General features: G+C 47.3%; 4 protein-coding genes across 9 annotated transcripts; all 4 read left to right on the top strand.

Moving 5' to 3' along the window:
* The first annotated feature begins 96 nt into the window (after nt 1-96).
* On the top strand, nt 97-4,583 carry LOC101775846 (CTL-like protein DDB_G0274487). Of its 2 annotated transcripts, none has more exons than XR_002677064.1 (6): nt 97-824; nt 2,549-2,732; nt 2,826-3,050; nt 3,159-3,275; nt 3,513-3,760; nt 3,924-4,171. XR_002677064.1 is itself a non-coding variant. In XM_004952838.2 (6 exons), the coding sequence occupies exons 1-6, from the start codon at nt 217-219 to the stop codon at nt 4,131-4,133; spliced, it is 1,578 nt and encodes a 525-aa protein (XP_004952895.1). In that variant the 5' UTR covers nt 97-216; the 3' UTR covers nt 4,134-4,583. The 2 variants fall into 2 exon arrangements, 1 of the variants encoding a protein (XP_004952895.1); XM_004952838.2 differs by having other exon boundaries at nt 3,527-3,760; nt 3,924-4,583.
* A 1,001-nt stretch (nt 4,584-5,584) lies between these two features.
* Nucleotides 5,585-6,722, top strand: LOC101775434 (cell number regulator 2). The gene is made up of 2 exons (XM_004952837.4): nt 5,585-6,049; nt 6,137-6,722. The coding sequence occupies exons 1-2, from the start codon at nt 5,881-5,883 to the stop codon at nt 6,499-6,501; spliced, it is 534 nt and encodes a 177-aa protein (XP_004952894.1). The 5' UTR covers nt 5,585-5,880; the 3' UTR covers nt 6,502-6,722.
* A 761-nt stretch (nt 6,723-7,483) lies between these two features.
* On the top strand, nt 7,484-13,228 carry LOC101774761 (ERAD-associated E3 ubiquitin-protein ligase HRD1). 5 transcript variants are annotated; one of them, XM_022823152.1, is made up of 9 exons: nt 7,484-7,631; nt 9,100-9,675; nt 10,502-10,678; nt 10,757-10,906; nt 10,990-11,195; nt 11,416-11,560; nt 11,768-11,987; nt 12,089-12,194; nt 12,828-13,228. In XM_022823152.1, the coding sequence occupies exons 2-8, from the start codon at nt 9,146-9,148 to the stop codon at nt 12,164-12,166; spliced, it is 1,506 nt and encodes a 501-aa protein (XP_022678887.1). In that variant the 5' UTR covers nt 7,484-7,631; nt 9,100-9,145; the 3' UTR covers nt 12,167-12,194; nt 12,828-13,228. The 5 variants fall into 5 exon arrangements, with proteins under 5 accessions (XP_022678887.1, XP_004952893.1, XP_004952892.1 ...); XM_004952836.3 differs by lacking the exon at nt 12,089-12,194 and having other exon boundaries at nt 7,485-7,631; nt 11,425-11,560; XM_004952835.3 differs by lacking the exon at nt 12,089-12,194 and having other exon boundaries at nt 7,485-7,631; nt 11,419-11,560.
* A 1,166-nt stretch (nt 13,229-14,394) lies between these two features.
* On the top strand, nt 14,395-15,008 carry LOC101763977 (cell number regulator 2). Its single transcript, XM_004954970.1, has 2 exons — nt 14,395-14,545; nt 14,644-15,008. The coding sequence occupies exons 1-2, from the start codon at nt 14,395-14,397 to the stop codon at nt 15,006-15,008; spliced, it is 516 nt and encodes a 171-aa protein (XP_004955027.1).
* Nucleotides 15,009-15,835: the final 827 nt, after the last annotated feature.

Here is a 15,835-nt window from a genome sequence, read left to right as displayed (position 1 = left end):
ATCAGTCACCCAGCCAGTTCGCTCGCTCGCGCGCAAGTCATTCGTAACCTCGATGCCCAGAGCAGTTAATCCCATAGTCCCTCCGCAGCAGAAGCAGAAGGCAGAGCAGTTAGCCAGTTACCACTACTCCTCTCCTCTCCCGCGTGAAGCAGCCAATCGCGCTCTCTCCCCGCAAGCAAATCCCCATTTCCGGCACCCAATCGCCGATCGCGCGCCATGTCCTCGTCCTCCACCTCCTCCTCCTGCGACGTGAGCGGGAACCCTAGCCCCCCGGCGGCGGGGGTGGCGGGGGCCGCGTCGGCGGGTGCGGCGGCGTGGCCGAGGCGGCAGTGCCGGGACGTGTTCTGGCTGGTGGTCTTCCTCCTCCACCTGCTCGTCTTCGGCGCCGCGCTCGCGCTCTTCGGCCTCAACCGCTTCCGCCAGGCCGACCGCTTCAACATCGGCCGTTACGCCAACCTCACCGCGGAGCCATGGGGCAGCACCCCCGCGGCGGGCTCCCCGGACCCCGCGCCCGCGCCGCCGCCGCCCTCCGTCTACCGCTCCGAGGACCCCTCCGTGCCGGCGTCCGAGCTCACCGAGACGTACTGGAAGTTCTACGGCGCCGCGGGGGGAGTGGGGGCCGCGCTCGCCTGGGCGTGGCTGGCGGCGGCGGCATGGAGGAAGGACGGCGGCAAGGTCGTCATGCGGACCGCCGTCCACTGCCTCACCGCGTACCTCGCCGTCGTCAGCGTCCTCTGCTTCTGGGGGAAGCACTTCTTCTGGGGCGTCGCGCTCGCCGTGGGCGCCTTCCTCCACTTCCTCTACGTCATGTCTGTGCTCGATAGGTACACCTCACACAGCATCCCAACTCTATGTTCTGAATTATAATCTGTAAAAATTGTCTATTGGATCCGATTTGGGACGAACTTGGACTCTAGTGAACGTGGGTGTGATGCTGACACCAAGGCAAGTGAATTTCATGCAAATTCGAAGAATATCTATTCACAATTCCTCACCCTTTTAACTGCAAATCTGAACAATCGCACCACTAGTGGTGGTGATCCCCTTAGGAGGTTGATTCGTGTCTCTATCAGAGCCCCTCTCCGACAGTTTCTGCACATGCTGGCATACCTGCATGGCTGCATTCGTGTGCCACAACGCCAATCTTCATTGCTTTCTTCATTGATATGCTCTTCTGGTCTGCTTGATTTGAGTGGGAAAGGAACATTTTTTAGCATAGTTTTTGTCCACACTATGTAGTAGGCTTACATCTTCCAGATCAGTCAACTAGAATGCTGTTTGAAATCTAATTTCAGTTTATTTATATGTACGTTGGTAGTCAAATGAGTGTGGGAAGAGTTTGTTCAGTGCTTACTATTCTGGTTCAGGTCGCTGGTGTCCACCATGCACTGTCAATTGCATTTTATTGGATACGTTGTGCGTGGAACAATGTTCTAAAATTGTTAACTCGTATTTGTTTGTCCACTAAGGCAATAGTCACTATTTTACTTACCCCAATCAGTATATAGAATGACATTAACAGGTTCATTAAGAAAACAACTTTTATAGTAAACAACTATTTTCATTTAAGACAGTATACTTTAAGAGATATTGCTAGTCAAAGTAAGAAAAGTTTGACTTAGGATAAACCTAGATGAACTGGTATTTGTGACCAGAGGAAGTATGTCATAAGGAGCCTGATCATGTGGCCTATCAGAAATATGTTATCACTCATCAGTAGGGGCATGTTCCTTGAGTTGTCTAGTAGCCGCTTTTAAAAACACTGTTATATGGAACAGTTGTAGACAGCCATAGTATCTAGTCATGAATCCTTAAGACCTTTTTAGCTTTGAAAAGAAATGGCTAATTATTCTGTAAGATTTCCAGTTTAACTGTGTCATGTGTGGCAGGTCTATCACCATCAGGGCTGATGTGCACGAGGCACGGCTATGACAGGCAGTAGCAGCAATGTCAATAGCTCCTAGGATTGAAATATATCATCTTCATCTAAAGGACCATATGTCCTTCAGTTCGTTTTGCCTGCTATCTTGAATGGTTTCTTCAGTGTCCTTAGCTATGTCTGTTAGGTCCACATATATATAAGGCGCCAAGAGTCTTTGTTTTGGATCCAAGAAAGGGTCAAGAGGTTTTGCCCTCTCCCTCGTTTTGCACCAGTGGCACCTCCACCTGAACCACACAGCAGCTCCTGGCTGTTGAGGACCATGGCTGAAACCTCCCAACCACCACATCTGTCATACATGTTATCTTCCAGGCCTCATGACAAACCATGCATATATCTTGATGCAGAATTTACTCCTTTTATCTTGGTCGTTGGCTACGCTTGTCTGGCCTCTATAATTTGCTGACTGTTGTGCACAAAGGTACCACAATAAGCCACTAATTCTTCCTCTTCGATTTATAGTAATTTGGGGCCTCTGGAATTCTTAGGCCTCAATTGTGTGCTGAAATCACATAGAATCTGTACCTTGTATTTACATGACAATACATCTGTTGAAGCTTTGCATACTTATTTATTGTGCATGGAAGTTACTGGGTTGATTTTTGCTAGGTTTCCCTTCACAATGCTAGTACTGCAGAAGGCAGTAAGGATGGTATGGGAACTTCCTGATGTGATGAGAATTTCTTATGCATTTGTGGTGGTCATGCTTTGCTGGATGGCATTATGGTCCTTTGGAATTTCTGGTATTGTTGCCTTTGGCATTCCAAATGGTGGGCAATGGTGGCTGCTTTTGGTGAGCGGGCAAGTTTTTATCATATTTCTATATCGATATTTATTGCTTTTAATATGATTTTGATTTTTTAAATAATTTCTCTTGTATTTGCAGATTTTTTCAGTCAGTTTATTTTGGACTGGAGCTGTCCTTAGCAATACATTGCATGTCACTGTATCAGGGATGGTTTTCCTCGTTCTCATTCATGGTGGTCCAGCTGCTGCAACAATGCCCCCGAAACCTCTTCTAAAGTCCCTTCAGTATGCTGTAACAACTTCATTTGGAAGCATTTGCTATGGGTCACTTTTTACCGCTGCTATTAGGACTTTACGGTGGGAGGTTTGCACCTTTACCTCCTCTTGCAATACTCAGTTGTTTAATTTCCTTTTTATTTTCTGAGCATTTTTGTCCTTTTATCCTTACTCCCTTTCTTTTACCAAACTACAGATTCGTGGAATTCGTTCTAAAATTGGCAGCAATGAGTGTTTGCTCTGCTGTATTGATTTTCTGTTTCATATTGTGGAGACGCTTGTTCGCTTCTTCAACAAATACGCATATGTACAAGTGAGTGAATTCTGTCTTTGCAGTGCACTGACAATCTTTTTCTTATTGTTTTAAGCTATAAGGTTTAATTTATCAGTCAAAGTACCTGCTTGATTGGATATGTTTTTACATAAATGCATATGATTTGTGACCCAAGCACTCGTGTTGAAATGCGAGAACTTATTATACAAACAATTTATCCCTATCCTTTTGGTGTGGAATGTTGACTGCTGACATCTTGTTGAATGTCTCACATAGTTTTTCATTTTCAGATTGCGGTCAACGGAGAGAGTTTTAATCGCTCAGCTAGGGATGCCTGGGAGCTGTTTCAATCCACAGGGATGGAAGCACTTGTTGCTTATGACTGTTCGGGTGCTATCCTCCTGATGAGCACAATTTTAGGTGGATTAGTAACTGGAACTTGTACGGGCGTTTGGACGTATTTCAAACAAAGTGACAAGGCTGTTATGGTTGGTTCAACCTCTATGCTGATGGGTATGATACTGGTAAGTGCATGTATTTTTGTATGAATTTGCTTGGCTGAAGTAACTAAGAAAAAGACATTTGCGTGCAAGTATTTTTTGTTAACTGAACAAACTTTTTCTTGGATAATTAATTTTTGAATTTCTGCATAGTTTGTTGGAGATTGAGAGCTGCTACATTTCACAGGTTGGGCTTACAGTTGTGGTTGTGGAGAGTGCTGTTACATCAATATACATATGCTATGCTGAGGATCCCCTTTTGATTCAGAGATGGGATCCTGAATTTTTTGAACTACTGTCAGAAGCACTACACAAGCGACTGCAGTACCGAAGCGCACGAGCTCGCCAAATACTGAATGGCCGTCTTGATCATTTGCCACATACTTCAAGTATCTGAATTGCATGCCAGATCTTGCTCATTCAGTCATTCGTGTGAATCCATCGAAATACAGGCAGGCATTTCCAGAAGTTCTGGATCTCTCTGCCATCGAAATATATAGGAAGATGTTCCTAGCCATTGACAGTTAAGAGAACTGAAGGCCCCAACAAACATAGGGGCCTTCAAAAACCACAGAATATTCTGAAATCCCAATGAAGTAGTGACGTCCCTTGTTGTGTAAGATGGAAATTGTTAATCCATTTTGAGATTCGTGGTGAGAGTGGGTACAGTTGACACATTAATTTGTGCGGGTTAGTCAGTGCAGCAATGTGTTACTAGGATTTTTCTTTTGTAGTCTTACACCTACATTCTGAAAACTGTGGGGAGGAACAGCGTTCGTTGTGGCTGGCCGGTTGTACAGAATATTATTGCTTAATGCTCATAGTAGGGGGTCTAGCTGATTTATCATGTTTGCTTATGTTCACATGATTGCTATTGATGCCTTCAGGTTAGGCTACGATTGGGCCGCAGCATTCATTCTGCTAAAAAGAGAGAGCTGGTAGCGGTTTCATAGTTTGATGTTCCACAGGGCGCTCTGATGGTGCAGTTAACTGTGCAGAAATGTTTCGGCAATCGGCACCAGAGTGAACCACTGCCCCAACTTGTACCTTGCAGGCGGTGCACACTGGTTGCCGATTGCCGATGCTAATCATTGGAAGGGAGTGTGGCTGGCGTCTTTCCACGATTGCAGTACTGATGGATGGGCGCCTTATCTCATCGAGGAAGGAAACATCGTGTGCTTTCGAAAAGAAAGGTAGATCATGTCGCCGGTTTTGTGTTTGGGGTAAAGCATATTGCGGGCGGAGCGGTGAGCAGCAGCGGTAGCTGCCTCCGCGATCTCTCTCTCAGTGATCGGTGAACCACCCGAACAACTCATGAACGGATCACATGCCTCGCAAGTCGCGACTTCAGTCTGTGCCGATGTTGAAATTTGGAAACGGGCAATCAAAGACGGAGACATTTCCACGCTACACGATTCTTGCTACGGCCGTTGACGTGAGCAGTCAAACAAGCGGCAGAGGAGCGACGGTCTCGGCAGAGTTGTGTCTTATCCCGACCAGCGCGCACTCGCGACGTTCAATCCACGGCAGTAAGCAACGTGACCATTCCATGGCCGTCCGGCAGGCCACATGAGGCTTGAGACTTTCTGAAGCGGGAGCACCGCCCAATCCGGGGGAACTGTAGCTTGCCCCGTCGTGCCCGGCGGCCGCCCGGGCGACGACTTGACCCGCGTGCTCCGGCCGGCCGGGGTCGGGTTATCAGCCATCACTACTCCTAACGTGGACTTGCGCGTCCCCACCACCGCAGATCCGACGTCGCCCACCCCCGCCACGCGCCAAAAGAGAGTCTCGTGGCGAACGGCCGTCAACTTCGTGGAAAGAAGAAGAGTAGGGCAAGGCGGGCAGCCATAACTCCTCGCTCGCGATGCGCACGCGCTGCCCCGGGAAGCGACGCGACCGCAGAGAAGAGCCCCAGGGCGCGCAGGCGCAGCGGTTGCCGTAACCCCTGGCCGTGTCCGATAAATAACTCGCCGCGGGCCGGGGTGGACGCCGCACGCAAAGCGCCAAATCCGCCGCCCTACAGGCTCTCGCAGCGAGGACTCGATTACTCTCAACCCGCGGTCGCCCCCCCCCCCCCCCCCCCAACGGTGGTTGGTGGTTTCCGTCTCTCGTCCCCGCGGAAGCAACGAGGCGCCATCGTCGCCATGTACCCGAAGGCGGAGGAGGGCGCGCCGCTGCGGGCCTTCCCGATGAGCGGCGGGGGCGGCTACTACCAGGCGGGCGGCGCGACGGCGGCGCTGGCGGTGCAGGCGAAGGCGCCCGTCGCCGCGTGGTCCACCGGGCTCTGCGACTGCTTCGACGACTGCAGCAACTGTAAGCAAGCACCGCGAAGTCGTGTCCCTTCTCGGTTCACTTGCGGCCCGGGGTCTCCGATCTGACACCCACCGCTGCGCTGTGCAGGCTGCGTGACGTGCCTGTGCCCGTGCATCACGTTCGGTCAGGTCGCGGAGATCATCGACCGGGGGTCGACGTCGTGCGGCACTAGCGGGGCGCTGTACACGCTCATCATGCTCCTCACCTGCTGCCAGTGCGTCTTCTCCTGCTTCTACCGCGCCAAAATGCGCGCCCAGTACGGGCTCCAGGAGAGCCCCTGCGCCGACTGCTGCGTCCACTGCTGCTGCGAGTGCTGCGCCCTCTGCCAGGAGTACCGCGAGCTCAAGAAGAGAGGGTTCGACATGAAGCTGGGATGGCATGCGAACATGGAGAGGCAGGGGCGCACCGCCGCCACCATGCCGCCGCAGATGCACCCCGGGATGACCCGCTGATGCTGCCGAGCGATCGCCTCTGCTGTGGATACCAAAATGGAAAATGCTGCGCCATGCCCAACCTTCCTTGCGCGCCCGTGTAATTACGCTAAAGCCTACTATCGCAGTAATGAATTTGTCATGTGAAACACAGCTCTTTGGTAGCTCTGGATCTATGGTCTTTAGGGGTGTTTGGATACGAGGTGCTAAACTTTGGCAGAGTTATATTGGATGTTCGGATGCTAATTATAAGAACTAAACACGAGCTAATTGCACAGATGGAGTCTAATTCACGAGACGACTCTATTAAGGCTAATTAATCCATCATTAGCAAATATTCATCTCGCGAATTAGACTCCATTTGTGCAATTAGTTAACTATGTTTAATACTTCTAATTGTATCCAAATGGACCCTTAGGTGGAGTGATGGAACTTATGCAAGTTGCTTTGACTTATGTGCACCCTTTGACCCTCGGACAATAATAGAGTTGCTTCTTGCTTGGCATCCCTAGCACGATATAGCCTCTAAACCCTTAATCGTTTCAGAAATTGAGGGGGTGAAATCAATTAGATAAAAATCTGCTTGAACGAATTTTTCTGGATTCTTTCGACTTTCCATAAAAGACCATAACCCTATCCACAATCTCGTGTTAAGAAAAATTCTTTCGACTTTCCATAAAAGATCATAACCCTATCCACAATCTCGTGTTAGCAGAGGTGGAAGTGCGGTTGCAAATGTATGGAGGTGCAAAGGAGGATGAACTCCCAACTTCTACGATGGGGACGAGTGCGTTCGGCGTTCGGGGAGGCACTTCGTTGATCGACCGCATGTGTAGGTCCGACGAAATATCATATAAACAAATGCACCCAGATAATGTTTGAATCGTAGGTGCACCAATTTAAAAAAACGTCGTGAAGATGCGATTTCTCTAGGGATTACAGAGAAAATGCGAAAATCTCCCAATTAACTTACGTTTGAACTTTTAAAAAGAACAACATGAACTTTCATTTTATTTGCATCTCTTGGGAGGACTCTAGCTGATCCGGCGGCGTCGACGTCCCACATCTGGGAGCCCCCGCTGTGGCCTCTCATCCGAGCGAGAGGCGCAACCGCCGGCCTTCCGGCGCCGCCAAGGACTTCTCCCCGCCAGGTACGTCCCCGATAGCTTGCCTCTCGCTCCGCCGCCTCGTCGGGCCCCATAGCTGTGCGACGTCTCAGCCCAGTGCGCCCAGCCCCGTACGGAGGGAGAGGGAGGTACCGGAGAGAAGGAGGAGCGCCCCGCACGAACGGCTTCCCCGCAGGTCGGGGCCGCTCCACGCCCCGCGCGTCGAGGGAGGGAGGCGAGCTGCCCAGGCGCGTGCGGGCTGAGGGAGAGGGAGGCCGGGGAGTTCTCCGCGCGCGGGCGCAGTGGGGGAGGGAGCTGCTTGTGGCGGGCATGGAGTGCCGTCCTACATTGCCGCCCGGCGTTTTGCAGAGGGGATTGGAGAGATAATGGGATATATTCCCCGTTTTGCTTGACTAACTTCAATTTTGCTCAAACCACAGGCAGGACTAGTAGTCGCTTGCATCAACAGAAATTGTTAGCATTGCTCTGAAATTGTAGCATTACTCTGAAATTGTACATCTGCAGAAATTGTTAGCATTACTTCCCTGGTAGCATTGTCCTGAAAGTTGGCATGCATATTTATGAAAAAGATCACTACATGATGTAATGGATTTTACAAACTTGAACTGCATTGTATAAGCTATACCTGTAGTTTATTGATCCATGAAATCTGCTGGTACTCCATAACTCAACATATGTATGCAGTATGCTGCAGTAATCTTCTGCAAACATGATAACCCAAGGCATCCATTTGCCTATCATTTTTGCACAAAATACTCATTAATGTTGCTCTACAGCCTGCACTATGCACATAAACAGGGAACATCCCATTCTAAACCTGCACAAAGAAATACGAATAACAAACACCGCCTTCTCTGCTGTGAAAAATATACTCATGCCAACACAGTCACCCCATCGTGGAGCATTCATAGCCTCATACCGCGTGTGTGCTATACTGCTATGTGTAATGCTGAAAGGGTGAGTTTTGTCATTGTCATTTGATGACGACAAATCGACAATGATGAGTCTAAGCACGTGTGAGAGAGCTCATTTCAGCCAGAGAAGGAAGAATGACTTGGTGTGTGAACCAGGGCATGCATACATATAGAGGTGAAAAATATAGCCGTTCGAAATATAGCCATTGAAAAAATAGCTGAAAATGTAGTCGTAGCAAAAAAAAAATGCTGTTCACTTCTAAAACCATGCTCATTATAGTTGCTTGATATGAATAAAATATAGGAGAGTTGAATATGGCAGATATGAGGGGTTTGTTGGAGTTTATTGTGAACTAGGAAAAAGAAACCGGATGAGAGGTTCTCATTTGGTTGGAATAGGGGGTCAAAAGTAGGGGATGTGTTGGAGTTGCTGTTACCCGGTAAGCGGCTGGTATCGCACTGATGCTCCTGATCTGATGCGGTCTAGTCACCTAGGAATTCAGTTCATGTGCTGATTTTGGAGAATTTTATTCTCATATTCTGCTTAGTAATTTAGGTTGTTTCTTCTACGCGATCAGATCCAGTGGTGGTGGGGCTGTGCCAGTGCCAGCTCTGAAGGCGAAGATGATCCGTCTTCAGACGTACACAGCGTTCAGCCTGCTGGCGATGGCATCGGCGGTGTACTATGCCTTCAGTAGCCAGGAGCAGTTCTACCCGGCGATGGTCTACCTCTCCACCTCCAAGATCTGCTTCGTGCTGCTCCTCAACACAGGCCTCGTCGCCATGTGCGTCGCCTGGCAACTCGTCAAGCGCCTCTTCCTTGGATCGCTCCGGGAGGCCGAGGTTGAGCGTCTCAATGAGCAGTCCTGGCGGGAGGTCGTTGAGATCCTCTTTGCCATCACCATCTTCCGCCAGGACTTCTCAGTCTCCTTGCTTGCCATGGTCGCTGCGCTGCTCCTTGTCAAAGCACTGCACTGGCTGGCCCAGAAGAGGGTCGAATACATCGAGACCACACCGTCCGTGCCCATGCTCTCGCACATAAGGATCGTTTCCTTCATGGCGTTTCTGCTCATCGTCGACTGCCTCTTCCTGTCCAACTCGCTCAGGCCGCTCATAGAGAAACGGGAGGCATCAGTTGCCATCTTCTCCTTTGAGTAAGCTCAATTTTCAGTTTTCATTTTTCCTGAAACGCCTGTATCTGCAATACTCTTTCTGTTTTCACCTTATCACTGTGTAAATGTAGATGCTACAGTAATTTCTTTCGCAACATTAGATTGGAGGTAGAGATTGATTACAATGAACAAACACTGTGGAACGCCAATTCCCAAGATAATGAACAGATATTTGCAAAACGGAGTACTACTACGTGTTAGGTCTGTGTATCATGCTAGTGTCTTTTTGTAGTTGCATTGTAACAAGCCTACCATGAAGGTCTTTAGTAATTCTTACATGATGCATCCTCATTCCATTTTGTGTGGCATCCTTTTGCGCTGAGCCTTAACCTAAACCCTATGAATATTGTCTATAACATTTGAATGATGCCAGATCTGCAGTTATTGCTTTTTTTTTGTTCGCTTGATGTATGTACTGATTACTAAGCCATGAACATTTCTTAGTATTAAACGTTCACTACATCAACCATGCTTACTGTTCTAGTTACTATAATACAAGATGTTAGTCTAGCAACTTGTGCAGTTACCTTTGTTTCGGTTTGAACAATACTTTAAGTATAGCACTGCAAAATATTAGGCCCATTTAGCATGAAACTCCAGGCTCCAGCTATAGATATTCTTCTTTGCTTGTTGCTTCCAAAGCAAGGGGCGTGCCTTTCAGGTAAGTACCCTATTGGCTAACCTTAAGATGGCCTGAAGATATGATTCTATTGTTCTAATTTCTAAATGCCTGGCAATTATTTCTTAATGTATTATTTCAAGATTCAAAATACTCATAGTAGCTTTAACATGTAAAATCATGTTTCAGGTATATGATACTGGCAACATCCACAGTATCAACATTTGTGAAGTATATATTCTATGTCACCGACATGCTAATGGAAGGTCAATGGGAGAGAAAGGCAGTGTATACATTTTACTTGGAGCTCATCAGTGACCTTGTGCACTTGTCATTATACATGCTCTTCTTTGTAGCTATCTTCCTGTAAGTTCTGTTATTATGGTACAACCCCTCTTAGACTAGCATAAAACTATGGCTATTGATCCGTTATACTGATATCAGGAACTACGGTGTCCCGCTGCACTTGATCCGTGAGCTATATGAGACCTTCCGCAACTTCAGAATTCGCATTGCAGATTATCTACGCTACAGAAAGATCACGTCCAACATGAATGAACGCTTTCCAGATTCTACAGCAGAAGAGCTCAATGCGTGAGTTTTATATTGTTCCACTGGCAAATATTTAGCTGACTCCATTATAAAAATTGTTGTGATTTACATTTTATTGTACTCAGGAATGACGCTACATGTATTATTTGCCGTGAGGAGATGACTACAGCAAAGAAGCTGCTTTGTGGGCATCTATTCCATGTCCATTGTCTAAGGTCATGGCTAGAGCGCCAGCACACTTGCCCTACGTGCAGAGCTCCAATCATTCCCCCAGATAATGGACGTGCTGCATCATCGCGACAATATGGAGCTCAACCTGGAGTCCAGCCTGGTGAGCTCCATTTTAATGTTTTAATGATCTGATTTTTTTTTTGGTGTCACATATTCCGATTTTAATCTTCTAGACTACCCAACTTGCCTTGGGGACTAAAGGCTTTGCTGTTTGTTGTTGTTGTTGTTGTTGTATATCCGACTTTAATCTTACTTATCAGTGAGTACTGCACTGTGTAATTAGTTCTATTTTCTTGTTGCTGATTTGATGTGAGAAAAAGCAGCTGCAGGTACTGGCACTCCAGCCTCAGAAGGAGCAGCAAGTGAGAACATGAGCAGGCGCCAAGCAAAGCTTGAAGCGGCAGCAGCAGCAGCTTCTTTATATGGAAGATCTTTTGCTTATCCTCCAGCAAACACCCTAAATAGGTATATTTCTGGAACAGTCTAAACGCAAAGATGTCATGATTTTGCTTACATATCATCTTCTTGAAATGGGTGGTTATCCATGCCCGTCTACGTTAGGTACCTTGCTCACTGTATCTGATTATTAGTATATTGATAGTATAAAAGGTAGGGGTCTTCTGTCCTAATAGAATGTATCGCGCTAATAAGTATGTCATATTCAACCATCAGGTCAGTTCCTCCCCAGTCTGCATCTAGTATACCACAATCTGAAGCAAGTTGCTCCAATCAATCCCAGAAAGACCAAGAACTGCAGTTCCAAAACACCAACGATGGTTTAGCACCTCAGGCTTTTAATGCACATGGTGCTATTAGTTCAGGAACAAGCACCAGGGATCTTGAAAGTTCACTGCAGAAGGCACAAGAAAACTTTATAAAGAGCCAGATAGAGGTAAGAATCTTTGATTCCAAAAGCACAAAGCTTACATATTTCTACATTACTCTGTGATGCGAATGCAACTAACAAGCGATGCATTTGAGCTAATATATAAGGAGCTAAATAGGTGTCCATTGACCACTTGCAAGTTGCAACATCTTGGATATTTCTGTTGCAAGCTCATCTTTGGGTGAAATCAGGCCAAGCTGCATACTCACCAATGTATGTACCATTGAATGAGTATGATGGGATTAGATTCATGGTGACTTGTGTACATGGATGGAAAGCTTTTGAATTTTACACAATTGGCTATTTGAGAAACGTCAACGAGGGCCACCCTTTACATGCCTCATGATCTATGTCCACTCAACTCGTATCTATGTAATGATTCATTCGCATGATAGTTTGCATGATTGCACACGAAGAGTTGGTTGCACTGTTTATGTCTGCAGTCTGCTTGTCATGGTCTCATACACAAATATGCAATGTCTAAGCATGCAAATTGGTTACCATTGATTCCTACAAACAATGGGGGTGCAAATATGGTTACTAGCCTAACAATCTTGATTGGCATCTGCAATTTACATTTTACTGTAGGGCTTAAGTTAAGGAACTTTGAACAGCTAGTCTTCGGCATTGCTGCCTGATTACTTAATCTGCAATTTTGCTCAAGTTGTAAATGCTTCCTGGGAATTACCACTTAATATCGAGATATATTGTTGCATTCATGCACGCACGGTAATTATTATTGCACCTTAGTTTACAATGACACGCTTTACATAATGATGGCTTTCTTTCGTTGATATTCTCAATCAATATCCAACAAAACTCGTAAGTTATACCTCTTGTTCCCAGATGTTACAAATCCAACTGCAAATGGTTCAGCGCGGTGCTGCTGTATCAGCCACTAACAATGAGAATGCGGAGCACAGAAAGAATGGCTGAAGCTGTAAATAGGCAGAGATGAGGACGGGATAAACAAAACAAAGATTTGGCTATACCACAGGGCAAAACTGTTACGTGGTGCCTTGCCTTGATTTTGGTAGGCTTGTTCACTTATACTAACCTGTTAGTGCCCTCTTAACAACACTACATGTTTCTTCTCTTTATGTGGTGGTTGCACAGTTTGGATATGTGTCAAGCCTGTATAATAGCTTTGATAGAGAGGCCGTCGTGTTGTAACAATGGCTGGTTGGGATTAAACAAAATCCATCTCCGAGGAAAAATAGAATGAATCTTTTTCTCTATCCTCGATATCGGAAAGATGTCTTCTGTTTCTTTTATGTTACTGGAATAAAATAGGAGGGCACTTAGCTGGGGGGTGGATGTTGAAATTTCGATTCTACCCTTTTTCTGGTGATTAGGGAGGTTTTTAAAAAGAAAATGTCAGGTATCGTACAATAAATTTGTGTGTGATGGTGCTGTTAAAACTTGAAGTGTCATTAGATGTGGCTTTGCTTGAATGGTTTGTTTCCGCTGCTTATGGGTTGGAGTTCTCGACAATATTCCACTGCGTTCTGGTATTCTTGGATCTTGCATGCCCGTTCCGCGATGTTCTTTTTAATTTTGCGCTCGTGTCTAGATACTTCCTTTCTTAAAAAAAACAAAACAAATCATGTTTTGGGATATCTGCATTATGTAGATTTGTCTCCAAAAAAGTGCTCCCACAGAATTTATTGGTCAGATTTGAAACAGTACGATATGTCGTCGTCTAAAATGTCACGGAGGGTGATACTGGTCAACTGGTGCTGGCAATTCGCTTGCAGGCTTGCAGCTTGTGGCCTGTGCTTATCCAACTCGTTTACGAGATTAATGCAGCTAACCGATGACTCTTGAAACAGAAGACACGGGTAGCAAATACAGTTTCATACATAACACACTTGTTTTTTTCGCTAACACGACTTGCTTGGCTAAATTCTACGCTCCCATCCTGCACCTCGACCTCGCGCTCTTCCTGCTCACTTCCAAAATCCGACGTGGCGACCTGGATTGCCACGTGGGAATGAATGCTTTGGGGCGCAGCAGAGGCAGAGCGCTCGAACAGAACGGCTGCGCGGGGAGGGATTGCGACCACCGTGCACAAGCTGCATGCCTCAAGAAAATTCAGATCAGATCAGCGTTCCCTTCTAATTGCCAGTTTCGGAGTTCATATATAATTTTCAATACAAGGCCTTGACCACCATGCGGATCGATTTTACCATATTTAGGTGTGCCATCTGTTCATGTCATTGTCCTTCCATGTTTTTTAGGGTGTGTGCGCGGCCCCAAATTTAGCAGAGCCAATACGCGCCGCAGACCGGTTGGATACAGCACCAGAAGCGCCAGCTTAAAAGCCGCCCGCCCGTCTCTCGTTCGGCATGCTACGTACTCTCACCGATCGCCCGTGGTGGTTTCAATTCGGTCCTCGCCCGCGGACGACGCCATGTACCTCAAGGAGGAGGAGGGTGCCGGTCCGGCGGCGGCCACAGGCTTCCCGATGAGCGGCGGCGCGACCTCGGGCGCCCTCGCGGCGGTGCAGGCGCCGGCGCCGTGGTCCACCGGGCTCTTCGACTGCTTCGACGACCCGGGCAACTGTAAGAAGAAGCACGAGGCGCCGTTTCTCTGATCATGCATATTGGTGTCATCTGACCAAGTGTGATCCTGCTATATGCATATATACATATATATGCAGGCTGCGTGACGTTGCTGTTCCCGTGCATCACGTTCGGGCAGGTGGCGGAGATCGTGGACCGGGGGTCGACGTCCTGCGGCGCGAGCGCGGCGCTGTACACGCTACTCACGTGGACCGGCTTCCACTGCATCTACTCCTGCTTCTACCGCTCCAAGCTGCGCGCGCAGTACGGCCTCGAGGAGAGCCCCTGCGCCGACTGCTGCGTCCACTACTGCTGCGAGCTCTGCGCGCTCTGCCAGGAGTACCGCGAGCTCGGCAACCGAGGCTTCGACATGACCATAGGGTGGCACGCCAACACGGAGAGGCAGCAGGGGCGCGCCGCCGCCACCATGCCGCCGCAGATGCACGCCGGGATGGCCCGTTGATCGAAGCTACCTGCTAGCTAGCTAGCTGCCTCCGTTTCGCATTGTAGATCGTTTTGACTTATCTAGATTCATAAATATTATTATGCACCTAGACATACACTATATCTAAATGCATGATAATATCTATGAATCAAAAAAATTAAAACGACCTACAATTTGAAACGGAGGGAGTAGATCGTCGTCGTCGTTGCAGTGAAACCAAAATGCTGTAATTTTTTTTCTTTGTTAAGTGTAGCTTGGGGCTACTACTTTGCGATCGTGTAATTACTGCTATACTTTGCCTATATTTATCAATTTTTTTTATTTTTATATTTTTTTAATTTTGCAGAAATATACAGTCGGATGAAAAAAATTGCAAATCTAGGCTATTGCCGCCGGCCCAGGCGGCGGAAGTGTCTAAACGTCGTCTTGCTTGATGTCTCCTGCCACCTTGATTTGTTGTTCCCCTCCTGATAATTCCTGGTCTGGCTTCACCTTCATAAGTGGAGAGGACGGCTGAATCCATCCAGAAAGGGGCAATATTAATATTTTGATGAAGTTTATTTTGCTGATCAAAGACTGCAGGACAATTTTGTATTATAGGGCGACGACAGAGGTGATTACTTGAAATGACTTATAATAGAATTCCCTGCCGCGTGAAAGCTCGAAGAATCGTAAGAACTGTCAGGCGATACACACACAACACACTCTTGTCGGGATTCACCATAATGACGAGTGGTGAGGTGTAATGTCAGGAGCCATCGCAATCTGCAGCCCGGTACATCCACCTTTCTAGATAGAGCGCCACCGCACTATATCTATCTCCCACCCGAGGTCGATCATATTGC

This window comes from Setaria italica, chromosome I (assembly GCF_000263155.2).
Source record: "Setaria italica strain Yugu1 chromosome I, Setaria_italica_v2.0, whole genome shotgun sequence".
NCBI classification, from domain to species: domain Eukaryota; kingdom Viridiplantae; phylum Streptophyta; class Magnoliopsida; order Poales; family Poaceae; genus Setaria; species Setaria italica.
This window is presented reverse-complemented; position numbering and strand designations above follow the sequence as displayed.

What these genes read in the sequence shown, in the direction of transcription:
- LOC101775846 (XM_004952838.2), top strand. Translation starts at nt 217, where the DNA reads ATGTCCTCGTCCTCCACCTCCTCCTCCTGCGACGTGAGCGGGAACCCT. An exon ending in GTCATGTCTGTGCTCGATAG is followed by an intron (nt 825 to 2,548) that starts GTACACCTCACA and finishes GATTTTTGCTAG; the next exon opens with GTTTCCCTTCACAATGCTAG. An exon ending in GGCAATGGTGGCTGCTTTTG is followed by an intron (nt 2,733 to 2,825) that starts GTGAGCGGGCAA and finishes TTGTATTTGCAG; the next exon opens with ATTTTTTCAGTCAGTTTATT.
- LOC101774761 (XM_012843280.2), top strand. Translation starts at nt 9,146, where the DNA reads ATGATCCGTCTTCAGACGTACACAGCGTTCAGCCTGCTGGCGATGGCA. An exon ending in TTCTTTGTAGCTATCTTCCT is followed by an intron (nt 10,679 to 10,756) that starts GTAAGTTCTGTT and finishes TACTGATATCAG; the next exon opens with GAACTACGGTGTCCCGCTGC. An exon ending in TCAACCTGGAGTCCAGCCTG is followed by an intron (nt 11,196 to 11,415) that starts GTGAGCTCCATT and finishes TGTGAGAAAAAG; the next exon opens with CAGCTGCAGGTACTGGCACT.
- LOC101763977 (XM_004954970.1), top strand. Translation starts at nt 14,395, where the DNA reads ATGTACCTCAAGGAGGAGGAGGGTGCCGGTCCGGCGGCGGCCACAGGC. An exon ending in CTTCGACGACCCGGGCAACT is followed by an intron (nt 14,546 to 14,643) that starts GTAAGAAGAAGC and finishes ATATATATGCAG; the next exon opens with GCTGCGTGACGTTGCTGTTC.
- LOC101775434 (XM_004952837.4), top strand. Translation starts at nt 5,881, where the DNA reads ATGTACCCGAAGGCGGAGGAGGGCGCGCCGCTGCGGGCCTTCCCGATG. An exon ending in CTTCGACGACTGCAGCAACT is followed by an intron (nt 6,050 to 6,136) that starts GTAAGCAAGCAC and finishes TGCGCTGTGCAG; the next exon opens with GCTGCGTGACGTGCCTGTGC.